The sequence below is a fragment of the Balaenoptera acutorostrata genome, chromosome 11 (genome assembly GCF_949987535.1).
Source record: "Balaenoptera acutorostrata chromosome 11, mBalAcu1.1, whole genome shotgun sequence".
In the NCBI taxonomy this organism is placed as follows: Eukaryota; Metazoa; Chordata; class Mammalia; order Artiodactyla; family Balaenopteridae; genus Balaenoptera; species Balaenoptera acutorostrata.
The window spans coordinates 82,045,353-82,059,531 of NC_080074.1; the positions used below are offsets into that span (position 1 = coordinate 82,045,353).

At 35.2% G+C, this 14,179-nt stretch overlaps 2 protein-coding genes across 5 annotated transcripts in view; one reads left to right on the top strand and one right to left on the bottom strand.

Annotated features, from left to right (window-relative positions):
* ERGIC2 (ERGIC and golgi 2) overlaps positions 1 to 4,216 on the top strand; it is a 38,906-nt gene extending 34,690 nt beyond the window's left edge. For both annotated transcript variants that reach the window (XM_007175695.2, XM_057556130.1), the window contains one exon: positions 188 to 4,216. In XM_007175695.2, the coding sequence (XP_007175757.1) occupies positions 188 to 250 (63 nt within the window). In that variant the 3' untranslated portion in view covers positions 251 to 4,216. The remainder of the gene's footprint in view (positions 1 to 187) is intronic.
* Positions 4,217 to 5,645: 1,429 nt separating this feature from the next.
* Positions 5,646 to 14,179, bottom strand: part of FAR2 (fatty acyl-CoA reductase 2) — a 152,518-nt gene continuing 143,984 nt past the window's right edge. For all 3 annotated transcript variants that reach the window (XM_007175699.3, XM_057556129.1, XM_007175698.3), the window contains 3 exons: positions 11,557 to 11,686; positions 8,764 to 8,891; positions 5,646 to 7,867 (listed from right to left, as the gene is read on the bottom strand). In XM_007175699.3, the coding sequence (XP_007175761.1) occupies positions 7,705 to 7,867; positions 8,764 to 8,891; positions 11,557 to 11,686 (421 nt within the window). In that variant the 3' untranslated portion in view covers positions 5,646 to 7,704. The remainder of the gene's footprint in view (positions 7,868 to 8,763; positions 8,892 to 11,556; positions 11,687 to 14,179) is intronic.

Below are 14,179 nucleotides of genomic sequence, written 5' to 3' on the forward strand. Positions count from 1 at the left end.
AGTGGTGTAGTATAAATGGTGCTGATCTCTAAGTCATAGTATCATTGATACTATGATAGTATAGTATCATATATCTAAATAGTAGCTCTTGGCGCCCAGAAAGAAATTGCCCAAAATAAAGTGTTGTGTTTAGAGGAAATAGTGTAAGGAATAAAACTAATGCTTTGGTCTTTTTGTTCCTCCCTAGGTTCCCTTTGAAGATGGCCACACAGACAACCACTTACCTCTTTTAGAAAATAATACACATTAGCACCTCCCAAGTAAAGGAGAAAAACTTTTTGCCTGAGACGTGAAACCTTTTTTAATAATAAAATATTGTGCAATATATTCAAAGAAAAGAAAATATGAATGAGAAGCAGGAATCACCCTAGGGGGGAAAAAAAAAAGAAAAAAACCCAAACTGAAATCCTATATGTGTTGTGTCTCTTACAAATGTCCTAGAAGAAATTATGCAGCTAATCTAATCAGTGAATAAGCCCACTGGAATATTGCGTTGAAGATGACCCCTTCTGATATTTTCATAGCAAATGGCAGTATCGAAATCAAACCTTGCTTCTTGATGACAAAGAGCCTGAAGGAAGAAGTCAAACCACATCTAAAGAAAATGGCATTGATAAGTGCAAATGTTTGCATCTGTTTGTTTTTAAAAGATATGATGTCAGAATAAAATATGTAAAACATGTGGAAAACTAGTCTAGACTTTAAAAAGTGTGGTCAGGTCCCATTGTTAATAAAGGAAGAGAGGGAGGGGTCCCTGTGTTATAGCCATATGACTGTTAAGCCATAACGACAAGACCATTTATCCAATAATTCAGTCTTAGGACGGTTACTGCTTTTCTTTAAACTCTGGTGATTGACTTTTCTGATCAGGGCAGGGTCATGAAAGACTAAGGTGAATTCTTACAGGGGCAGGTACATAGATGCTATAATACGTAACAGAGATATCATTTACAAATTATATAGTGGGCACTTATACAGGGAGAAGAAAGCACATGTTTAAAAATGCTAAGTTTCCTAATCTGATCCTTATTATTGGTATACTTTGGGAGCAGGGGGTGAGTAATAAAAAGATCCACTACTAATGATGAAAATTACCAGTCTGTAAAAGATTAAGAGGATAAGTAGCATATTTTGTATGTGTTATGGTGAGTGGGCAACAGGGTAACTTTAAATAAAATAGAAGTATGAGGCAAATATTTAAGTAAGACAAGATAATGTCAGATCTGAGAGATTATAATATTAAACAATGTCCGTTAAACTGCAAAACTGTATTATGAAAGAAGTGTCTGCATTCAGAATGTCCTGAATGTGATTGATTTTGTATTAGATTGTGTTGGTCTAGCTTTCTTACTATTTAAGGATTGATTTTAAATTTATAGACTATAAAAGATTGAAAATAATGAGAGGGGTATATCACTCAGGTGCTGTTAAAAACTAAATTTGGCATATGTGTGCCAATATCATTTTTCCTTTTGTAATACTTAATGATAGTAGAAGAATCATCAACCAATTCTCATGGTTTAAGTCATTTAGGGAAATGGGGAGACAAAATTCCAGGTAAGTAACAAGGCCAAGATTAAAAGACAAGATTTAAAATGGTGGTTTTTTGAGAACAGGGCATCACAAGTTAGAGTTTTTCAAATTGCATTCTTTTAAAAGGTAAAAGAAAAGTCAAACAGTTGGGGCAGATAATGTAATGGAGAGAAGGAGAAATACTGATAAAACTACTTTTCATTCAAGCTTATGTGGAATGGTATTTTGCAGATAATAACAGAAGTATCATTGTTTAAGATATACAGTTTATCATTGAGCCATTAAATTAACTTTTTAATATAGGTAACAAACATGCTTTGAAAGGTTTTGAATTCAGAAAATTCCAAATAATGAATGGCTGTCTCCGTATTTCTGATTTCTTTTCTTCAGATATTATTTCCAATGAAGGTAGACTAGGAAAAGGAATTTTAATTAGAATTAAAATTTTAGCTGTTTTAGACTGAATGTCGGTTCTGTGAATCTGCTTGTCAGAAAGTTCAATTAAGTTTCAGGGGATTTTTAAAATAGGAGGAAGAATATTGATTTAGAATTATTTTCTTTCAGTTAGGATTGTAACAGTTAAGTATCTTTAAGAAGGATTTTAAAAATTATTCTGGTACTTATATATGATTTTTAATTGTTTCCGTGTTTTCCAAATACCATATTAAAATTTTAATGGAATTAATCCGTCCCATTAAAACTGACTATAAAAGGAATTTCTTAGAAGCACAATCCTACTTTGCCATTGATTTCCATTTTATAAGTTAAAAAAGGTTTCCACCTGAAACTCCTCAAATAGGGTCAGATTTTGGGCAATCAAAGTACTAAGATTCTGACCAGCCCTTTGTATGATGAATGATGAAGTATACTTGCATGTTAGGATTTATTAGGAGTTTTTGACCTCACCAAGTGTTTCTTTTCTGTTGCAGAGAACAGTGTACTGGCCTATTAGGTAGCCTTGGTGTGTGCCTGTGGTGCCTCCAGTAGGATACCCAACTTTATTACTCAATCCTCTTTATTTTATTAGGGCATTCATAATATATATGTATACATATTCCATCCTAAATATTTTTAAGAGTTGAGATCTCAAATTATGTGAAATGTGTTTTTTTTAAACTGTGTTTGCATATATTGGCCTATAAAAGGAGATGAAACGTTTAGGTGAATAATTCTCTGCTACAGTATTTGTACACCTCAGACTACCTCTTGGTAAAAGCTTAACTCAATATGAGAAATACAAAATTATTTCTAATTCTCAACTTAGGTGATTAATAACTACATTTTTCTTATATACATTTTATGATACAAAGCACTGAATTTTTATAATAAATAATTTACTAATGCAGACAAAGTTTACAATCTTTAATACTAACTTAACTTTGGAATTCATAAAGGAATGACTAAGATCTCCTAATCTTTTAATGGTATAAGTAGACATACGTTATGCATTGTCTTTTTATGTCTTAGGTTAGTAATTCAAGTAACAAAAAGTAAATTTATATGCAGCCTCCTTGCTTCAAAATTTAAAATTTTGAATCTTAAACTTCAGTTCGAGATGCATATTTTTGAATGTTCAAAAATTACTTAAACATGAGCCTTAGGATCTTTAAAATCTCATCATGCCCTTTAACCTAGTACTTAAGTTCCTCCCTTTCTGTTTGGAGCTGTAGCAAACCTTCAAAGTGAGTCACCTTTTGTCAGCACTGTCCAAATAGATCACTATTTGTTCACTACCTTATGGTATGATGCCTGGAGTAATATCCAAGTTATTTCTTTATTGTAGTTCCCCCCACCCCTTTTGAAATATTTTAGTGACAATATCACTTAGCATTATATTAAGAGTAGGAAACAAACTGCCTTGGATTTTTTGGTTTTCTTGTAGTTTTTTTATTGTGTTGTTTTAAGAGAAAAAAAAACCACAAAACACTCATTTAGTGTCTCAATCCTGAACATTTGGACTCTAAATAAAATAAATTGTACAACAGCTTCTTTGTCCCTTTACGATCATGTACCCCCAAATAAGCCTCAGTTCCTCATACTTCAGTTTCTTTTTCCTTCTAGGAAAACTACAGCAATCTTTATCACTCAGTTACATTTCCTTTGCTTCAGATGGAGCTAAATTGCTGTATGAGATTGGATTTATTCTAGATTTTTCGTGTTATGAATGGACGAGTGATGAAAATTGAGCAGTTGACTCAAGTTTATAAACCTGTAAGATTATAATCAGCAAAACATTTAATAGTTTTGTTTCAGCAACTCCCAAGTTGTACTGGATATTTATCAAAAGAAATTAGATGAATAATTCTTCCAAACATCGTAACTCATTTATGCTATTTGTGTAATAATTTTAAGGTAAAACTCAGAATGAGAAGGTGTTGGGGGAAAGTGTACACTGATGAAAGCTACATACTAAAGCAGATCTTCAGCAACATGGCATATAATTATGTAATGAATATTTTGTAAATTCTGTTTCCAAGCAACTATGCAAGTCAATTTGGTGATTTCTTGTATTACACTTACCTTTAATTTCTTTAAGATGTTTTTCTAGGATTGATGAAAGTTCCCCAACCCCACATCTCCCCAGCCGATTCACAGTTCCAGCTTGGAACTGCTAGGACACACATAAAATGTTTTCCTGTGTGTTAAGAGCTGTTTCTAGCTATTAAAACTCAATTTCAGTTAAGTATCCTTTGTCATAATTGTATCTACACCTCACAGGGCATTCCTGTCTTTCAAGCCAGTTACATCCTAAACTGAACAATTTCTAATTTTATTTTGTAATTAAAAAAAAATCATTTAAATTTATTTATTTATTTTTGACTGCCTTGGGTCTTTGTTGCTGCACACGGGCTTTCTCTAGTTGCGGTGAGCGGGGGCTACTCTTTGTTGCGGTGCGAGGGCGTCTCATTGCGGTGGCTTCTCGTTGCAGAGCACGGGCTCTAGGCACACGGGCTTCAGTAGTTGTGGCTCGCGGGCTCTGGAGCGCAGGCTCAGTAGTTGTGGTGCACGGGCTTAGTTGCTCCGCGGCATGTGGGATCTTCCCGGACCAGGGCTCGAACCCATGTCCCCTGCATTGGCAGGCGGATTCTTAACTACTGCGCCACCAGGGAAGCCCTATTTTGTAATTTTTCAAAATATTTTTTAAAAGTAATCTAGGCAGTGAGCATTTTTCAATATCTCTGTGTGGGCACATGGGACAGTATTACTTTTTACTCTAGGCAGTTGCTTATGTTCCCAGAGTATAATTATTAGATTTGCAGTTACAGAGAAAAATAGCTGTGTGGAAATTTGCATGTGATTCACATGAACTTTAAAAATTATTGATGTTTTTGGAAGCTTTAGGCTGACGTACTTTAATTGTTATGTTCACTGTGAGATAACACACTATTTGGGTATTAGGCCCTTCTCAGATCAGTGTTTACCTTGAAATTCTAAATCAGTTTATTAAAGTGAGCTGTTAACTGCAGATGATGTTAGGTTAGTATAAAATTGTGAGAAATGTTTTTCTGATTTGTGTGCTCATCTGCCTCAACTTTTTCTAGTATTAATTGCCTCAGGTGGTGACTGTCTTCAACTCTGTTATGTTTGTTACTGTATCATATATCTTATGGGTGCAGAATATAGGGATTACCAAAACTTCTTTTTAAACATAACCTTTTCTTTGTCCTCACTGTCCCCTTCCCAAAAGTAGAAGTTTCTTTCTCATTGGAGTGTATATATTAGGCACTCAAATTATTGTCACTTGGTCTTGATATAAAATAACTAGGGATTTTCTTTCATGCAGATACCTACTTTTACTGCTTAATCATCACAAGCTGCTTAATCATCACAAGAGAACTTTATTCATGTCATTTCTCTAATGTCACGGGTAGAACATGCTTCAACATGTAAGTGTAACCCTATTAATGGTGTCTGAAAAAAATGAAGCGTTATGGGTGTGTGTTAATTTATATTCAACTGGTAGTTTCTTTAGATTATATCATTTTTCTAGGGAGGAGGCGGGAGATCAACTGCAGTAGTCAGCAGTTAAACACTAGAAGAGAGGAAACCATTTTTTAATTCAAATTTTCATTTAATCAAGTCAAAATGTGAATACTTGATCAGTGGAATTTATTGAATTGGTGAAACATAAAATAATCAAAAGATAGTAAATTCTTAGAACTATTATGTTTTGTCCAATTTCATTGAATTGTATCTTGATTTCATTTTTATCATTATCTACAGTTTGTATCTTAATCAGTGTAACTCAAACATGTCATACAGACATCTCGAACAGAAGATAACCAGGTACTTTGTTTCAGAACTGGGTTGTCTGCCCTGGGAAGTAGTTCCCAGAACTTAGATAAGATTGGGAAAGACATGCCCAGAAGAGTTCCCCCCCAAATGCCCTTTATGGGGTTCAGAAAAATCTCAAGTAATATTGGGCTAGAAGTCATCCTCACGGCCCTGGTATACTTCCGCCACCTCGTGTGGCTTTCTGAGTATTAACCAGTTATCTCAGTGAGCATAAATACAACTCGTTAACATTTTGTGCTCACGTAGTTTCCGAGTAGCTGTGATGAGTTTTAGTTGCTTAGGCCCTGGGTACTCTATGTGAGTCACAGTCCATGTTCTTAACGTGAAATGCTGCAATCCGACGCGCACTCGTCTCGCAAATATGAGGACAGTTGGGATAACAGTTATATTATTAATACAGGATTTTGAGATTAGTTTTTTACTCATTTGCATTATACATAAAATATTTTTAAACAAACAAAACAACACCTGTTCTCTAAACTTATAGATTTATTTTATTTATTGGCTGCGTTGGGTGTTCCGTGGCTGTGCGTGGGCTTCTCTAGCTGCCGAGGGCTGCTCATTGCGGCGGCTTCTCTTGTTGCGGAGCACAGGCTCCAGGCGCTCAGGCTTCAGTAGTTGTGGCACGTGGGCTCAGTAGTTGTGGCTCGCGGGCTCTAGAGCGCAGGCTCAGTCATTGCTCTGCGCATGTGGGATCTTTCCGGACCAGGGCTCGAACCCATGTCCCCTGCATTGTCAGGCGGATTCTTAAGCACTGCGCCACTAGGGAAGCCCCTCTCTAAACTTAGAGTCACTTAATGAAGTCTGTCCTTTTCTGCTGCACATTCTACAGGTAACACTCTGCAACTGGAGTGATCAAGATACTAGCAAATCCTGGTGAAAGAGTAAACTTCCCCACTTATAGAAAAAGCTAAAGCTAGCATTTAAAATTTTATTTGAAATTTTGCTTTCCTCAATGGCAAAGATCAGGGAAATGGGTTTTTACATGATTCTAGCCTAGGACCTTCCTCTAACATTAGTCACTCTAATCTCTAATCGAGGCCTGAGCAATATAAACTTAAAGGATTTGGAGACTTTAATGAAGAAGAGGGAAACCCTTAGGAGGTTATCAGGAAAACTGGAGATTCAAAAGATTTAGAAATAATCGATGTCAAATTCAAATTACGGGAACTAATTTTTACTTAAAAGCATAATAGAGAGTCCCAATGAAAATACACTTGAGCCTTCACTTTATACATAATTATTTACACCTCTTGGGTTTTTTTAGGTTTCAGAAGTGGGTATAGTTAAGGAAAATGTTAAATGTGAACCCACTTTTCTAATTCCCCCAGCCCTCAAACAGGACTCCATGGTATAACACAAAAAGAAAGCAGAAACCTCGGTGGAGAATTATTTCTCTAACAGCATTTGTGAAGATGTTGAGACCTTCCTTCCTCTACTTACCTTGATTTTAAACCTTTATACTAAGTACACTAGAATGGTTCCAAGGTTAGAACTGCCTTTCTTTAGCATATCTCAGCTTCTACCATGTGTTCTTCCATGTTTATTGAGTTGAAATTAGTCCTCTCAAGGAGGAAAAAGCTAAATATGGGAAGATGGGTGTACTTTGGTGTTTTATATTCAAGAGCATAGAATAGAGTGTTAGGAAACAATCAGGAAACAATTTTTTCCTAACATGTACGATTATAGGCTAGGATATGACTTTCCTTCTCTCACTGAAATAAAAATGTATAGTTAAGAAATGAGGATATACGTGACAGCACATTTGACAGGTAATGACTTGGACATATTTGTTACTACCTAAGCTTGAGAACCACAGTTGCTGTTTTAGAGGTATCTGAGAGGTTCCAAACAAAAGGAGATCGCCAAATGTTCTCAGACCTTGAGTGTGCTGGACGCCCTAAAGTAGGAGAGGAATTTGTAACAAAAGCTCACGATGAAGAACCACACATTCCGAGCCACCTGAGATCTTGCAATGAGAAGGCGCCAGGCGATGAGGAAGAGGGCAGTATTAAAGAGGTAGTGAATATTTCGGAGCCTGGAAACAGACATATACAACCAAAGTCAAAACAGTACCAAATACCCAACTATGTTATTTGAAGCATAAATGTATCTTTTCCTGGCTATGACCAGCAAATAACTAAGTGCTTAGGTATGTGGCACTACCTGATGGCCTTTTGATTTTGATATCTTTCATTTCCACCACATGCCTTCTGAGTAATCATTTCTATAGTATTCCCCTGACTAGTTTCCCTTTCTCATACCTGCTTTAACCTGTCTTATAAACATGGCTAACATAATCTTTCTTAAATATACTTTGACCATATTACTATATATCACAAATCTTCCCTGGTTCTTGTTCACTAGAGGGTAAGTTCTAAAGTTCTTGCTATGCAACGTTCCTCTCAGTTTGCAATTACTTTTCCCATCCTAATCATCTCTGCATTAAAAACCCTTCGCTTCCACCAGAATTATGTCAGATTACTATAATTCTTTGTCCCTTAGGGATTAATTATTGAGAGAAATTTCAGGCAGTCAGAGGTCTTGAAGAGTGGTTAACTGATTTGCCCATGTTAAGTAGCACAATCAGGTTCCTGCCTGTTGGGTATTCTTTCTCTATACCACATTATGACAGGATGTGGTAGAAGAAACAAACTTGGGTTCATATCTGGCTCCTGCACTTACCATGTGCGACTTGCCCACTTACCTTCTTTGAACTTAAATAGCTCTTTGATAAAAATGGGATAACAGAAATAATACCTGCCTCACAGGGATGTGGTAAAGTCTAAATGAAACAGTATATTACAGGGTATATAGTATAAAGGCTCAAAAAATATTAATTCCTCTCCTCCCCCGCTCATATTTCATGTCTGGTATAAAATCAGATACACATGGTAAGTGCTCAGTAAATATTAACTGACTGATTATATTTACCTTCTTAAGTGTTGCTTTGCTTCTGGGATCCCAGCCATATCCTCTTTCAATAAATACTTCTTAACTCCTAAAACATAATTTTCAATGTATTCCAACCAATTCAACTGGCGCACATCGAAGTTGAATACCTGAAAGGCCAGAAGAGATTATGGATTGTCAGAATTGCGCAGCTGGACAATCACTTTGTTCATCTGATGAAGTTTCTTTTACCTAAGTGAGTGACATTCAGTTTGGAAGATTTAGGTTGTACCCCTCCAAACGAGATGATTTGAGCTGTTATTTTAAAGGCAGTAACAATATGGATTACCATTTACATATGAATATTTAAACATGGATCAAGCACAAATATTTGATCTTTCGGAAGTCTTGGAAATTTAAAGGAACTGGCATTAGTCTGGTGAAGGCTAATTTCATTTCAAGTAAATAAGGATTAATTTTTTTTTTTTAAAGAGAATAAATATGTTAGGGACCAAAACAAATTATATGTGTCTTTTTCTTTTCATTATTCTTAAATTTTGGTGTTCTCCCCTTGCCCTAGCACCCTTTCCTGAAATATCACTACTTCATTATGCTGATTAACGTAAACTTTGGACTTAAGTTTAAACCAAAGGCTTAAATCAGAGCTTTAAGGACTAACTTAGCAGAATTTATATTCTATGTTTGCTTTCGAGATGTTATCCATTATGTTTCTTGGTGTGCCACAAAACAAAGCCCTTCAGAAACATGCAGAGTGGTAAGAAAAGCTTTGCTTCTCTTAGAACACTAGTGTATTTTCTTTTCTTAGACAAAGAATGCCATGAAACTATATTTTCGTTTCACCTTGCCACCAGAAATCTTAAGAACAAATTCCCTGCTTAAATGCAGTGACTTAGTAGGATCTTGTAGACTGCATATGAATGTTCTGTTTTTCCATTCTTACTCTTGATTTCATATTTTAGTACATACTTTTCCTGGTTTGATGTTTTATTTCTGTTTTGTTCTTTTATTACATGTATTTATTGCAAGTTATCCCAAATCTTTGTGAAATAAATTGGAGTATTAACAAAGAAGGCAGATGAGATTAACGAGTTCCAGAGAGTTTCACAGACTTGTCCAAAAGCTGAATTGCTTTCCAAAAGTAATTCTGTATCACTTTGTGTGGATTTGTTTATTTTCCACAGTATCATTAAATGGTACTTATTCATCTATATAAACAGAGGCTTTTATTTTTATGCTATTTCATGTTTCTAAGTTAGATTTCAATGAAACCCTAGTTTGGAATCCTCATTCCATATGGCAAATGAAATTGAATTCTGAGCCACACCAGAGTTTGGCATTTATATCCAAGTATTCATGACTATTACCTTTGCTAAGATATTTGGAAAGCATATGTTAAATCCACTGCAGTTTTGATTCTTTTTTTCACAAAATTTTTAGTTATTTTAGGTAAAAATATTTGTAAAATGTCAAAAATGAAACTCTAAGCTTATTACCTTTTGAATTATTTAGATGGCTAAATTCCATGGAGAAAATGCAATAAAGATAAGCCTATATAACATTTGATGCTAATTTTAAAAATAATTTCTAATAGCCTGAGGGGTTTTAAAAAATAAGCTGGTTTGATCCACGCATTTTAAACACAGGTGCTTAGAAGAATTTTGTCTATACAAGGCATGTAAACATTTCTGAAAAAAAAATCTCTATTTCATGTCCATTTTAGAGGTACACAGCAATGATTTCAGTTCAAATATCCGTCTAAATCTCAACTGGTATATTTAACATCGTGTCTGACTGCAAGTAACCCTTAGGTTCCATGGTGGGAAGTAATTTTAGGACTTGGATTTGAATCATGCTCTATGAGGCTGGTATGTACGAGCTAGCAGGTGAGGCTAGCTAGCCATCTAACATTTACTTCTCAGCATGACTTGGTTTCTTCTACATGCTGGCAAGCACAAGACAAATCAAGAAATTTATCTTTTCTTTCTTTTAAAAAATTTTTAGCGGAAAATGTCAAGAGAGTGAAATTTTTAAAGCTTAATTAAAAACTAAGGATATGCTCAAGAAATAAATGACTGAGAAAATGAAGCCAGGGACATGTACAAAGTACAGAAGATTTCTATATTTGCGAATTTCAGGACAACGTTTGTGACTGCTAAGAAGCTAATATATAGAAATAAATGGCACTGATCCTGAGCGATTAAAGTGAAGGCCTATCTGGAGAAATAAACATCTGAATTGTCAAAGAGAAATCATTATAGGGAGGAAGACTGACAATGCTAGAGAGAGGGCAATGCTGATGGCGGGAGGTCTTAGCTGGGCTAGAATGCAGAGGTGGAGGGGTTAGCTTATCTAAAACGATAAGAAGGAAGGAACTGTAGCTTTGGAGATGCAGAATGATTTTGATTTGACAAGAACAGTGGATGAGAGAGTTCCTGACCAGTAAAGTAATTTTTTTTCATTGAAGTCATGTTTTGGAGGTTAGGGGGGAAAGATAGAGGTACTGAGGATTTGTTGAAAAGGGAACAGCTATGGAAGTTGAACAAAGGATTGAAACAAAGTATATGAGACCTGACTGCAGAACAGCAGTGAGAAGCTCGCCGAAGGCTAAGAACCTAGATCTCTTACCTACATTAAACTTGCTTCCTGCAACTGTGTTGATAGCATTCACTGATTTTCTTAGCCAAAAAAGAAAAAAGAAAAAAAAAATTCTGTGTATATAACAAAAACATCCTTTATTCATCAGCTCTCCAGGTCAAATAATTCTAAATTCTGAATGGGTAAGGTTTTCCTGTTGGTTGTCAGTGCTGTACTCACTCTTTGGTCTTCAGGACTCAGCTTGGACATCAACATTTCTGTATTGTATGTGCTCCATTCCCAACTCCGGTTGATGAAATACTCCAGCATGGAAAGGGTTCTTAAAAGCCGATTCATGAGTTTTGTCATCCTGAGGTAAAGATCACATAGGAGCGAATATCAGTGCACCACAGATGGCTGCTTCCCTGCTACTCTATAGGGATATATGACAAATTATGTTTGAAAAAATATAAAAATTATTTCTTCCCACTTTTTCCAATTCCACATTAAAACTCTTATTTTTTCCCCCTTCCATGTTAACACTGTTGAATGAAGGGAAGGGGATGAATCTAAAGGTGCTTGTTCTATCAGGCATTTTAATACCACTAAACTTCCTCTTTTCTACCATCTCTTTCTCAAGAGTTGCAGATATTTTAAAAGCCTAGCCAGGTATCCACCCCTGATGACATACTGTTCAGTCTTTGAATTCTGAGGTAGACAATAAGAAAACTTATTTCTCTTTCTTATTGTATGTTCTTGGATTTTTTTTAAAAAACTAATTGATTCGAGGTCTTATTATATAACTTCTAGGCAGAAGTGGTGACTGTATTAGCGTCCAATGAACCAAAAACAGTTATTAACTGTAATGGAGATTTAAGGGGAAAATAGTTTATTTGTTAATAATTTACTCAGTTAGGCATAGTGCTGATACTTTTAAAAAATATTATTTCCACTAAATCCCGTAACATCCCTGTTACGTAATTATTTATCTGCATTTTCAAGTAAACTTAAGAAAGATTAAGTGGCTGTGCTAATGTAATGTGTCAAAGCCAAAATTCCAACTCAGTTTTGACGGACTTCAAAAAGCCTCTGTAAGCTCACCCCCCGTATCCCATTGCTTAAGATGGATCACATCTTCTGACCCCACGGTCAGGACCTGCTGTTTGAACTTCCCAACTTTATAACAATTTGTAAAAAAACTTTTGTATGCTTTCTTATTTGATCCTCACAGTATGATTCTGTGAGTTAGTCAGGGTCTATACTGTTGATCTTCATTTTACAGACGGATTAATAGGTTCAAGGTCACATGGCTAATGCTCAAGTCTAGATTTTCTTGTTACAAATCACCTTTGGCCTATAGAACATTCGATTTTTATCTTAATCAGTTAAACTAATCTTGGTAACAGTTATTACTATAGTTGACCCCATAAAGACTTATGATGCCATTTGGGGAATTTGGTCTTATTTCTGGTCAAATCCTACTGCCCATATCCCTGATGACTCATGAGGTACTTCTCTCATGGTATCATGGGAAATTCTTAGGCAAGGATGTAGAATCAATACAAGCATCATAATAGGGTTCCATTTACTATTGTTATATAACATCTTGGCTGTAAACTGATTTATATTTATATTTATATCCTCCCACAATTCATCTGTTGAAACCTATTCCTCCTAATAGTGATAGCATTTGGAGAAGGAGTCTTTGGCAGATGGGTAATGCCCTTATAAAAGGGACCCCAGAAAGCTCCCTTGGCCCTGCCAGCATGTGAGGACACAGAGAACATGGCTGTCTAGGAACCAGGAAGTGGGCCCTCAGCAGATGCCGGATCTACCAGCATCTTGATTTTAGACTTCTTAGTCTCCAGTACTGTGAGGAAATAAATTTCTATTTTTTGCAGGATCTCAGTTCCCTGACCAGGGATTGAACCTGGGCCTGCAGTGAAAACCTGGAATCCTAGCTACTAGGCCAACAGGGAACTCCCAAATTTCTGTTGTTTATAAGCCACCTAGTCTATGATATTCTGTTATAGCAGCCCGAACAGACTAAGGCAACCTTTATCCATTCTACAACCCTGACGTAATTGATATGATTTCAATAGATTTAATTTTTAAAAATAATCATTGCACAATGACTATATATATAATATATATATATATATATACATTGTATATATAATATTGTATATTATATATACAATGGTGTAACATTGTATGTACAGGACTATACCAGCATAATAGTATTTTTTTTAGAAAGAAAGAATACATTTATTACTCTCAGGTAGTAAAGATCTTCTTAATGCGTACAATGCAAAAGCTATAAAGGGAAAGTGATTCATTTTATCACAAAATGTTTAAACTTCTTTGGTAATAATAGTAATTACTATATTCTATGCACTCTTATGTAAAACCCTATAAAATAGGTATGATTACAATCCCCTTTTTACAAGTTAGGAGTTAGAAAGGTTAAGTAATTTAGGGCTCATATGGATAAATTGGTGCCAGGATTTAAATATGTAAGTCTGACTCCAAACTCCATGCTCTTAAGACCTGCATTATATATAGCTTCCCTTGTATTAAAAAATCTTCATAATTAGAACTATAATATAAGAAACTGACTTCAAGAAAACACATGAAATATATATTTACACACACATACACAGAACTTCCATAAATTAATAAGTACCACCCAATAGAAATATAGGAGTATTACTCAGCCATAAAAAGGAATGAAATAATGCCATTTGTAGCAACATGGATGGACCTAGAGATTATCATATTAAGCGAAGTCAGACAAAGACAAATGTCATATAACTTATATGTGGAATCTAAAGAAAAATGATACAAATGAACTTATACAGAA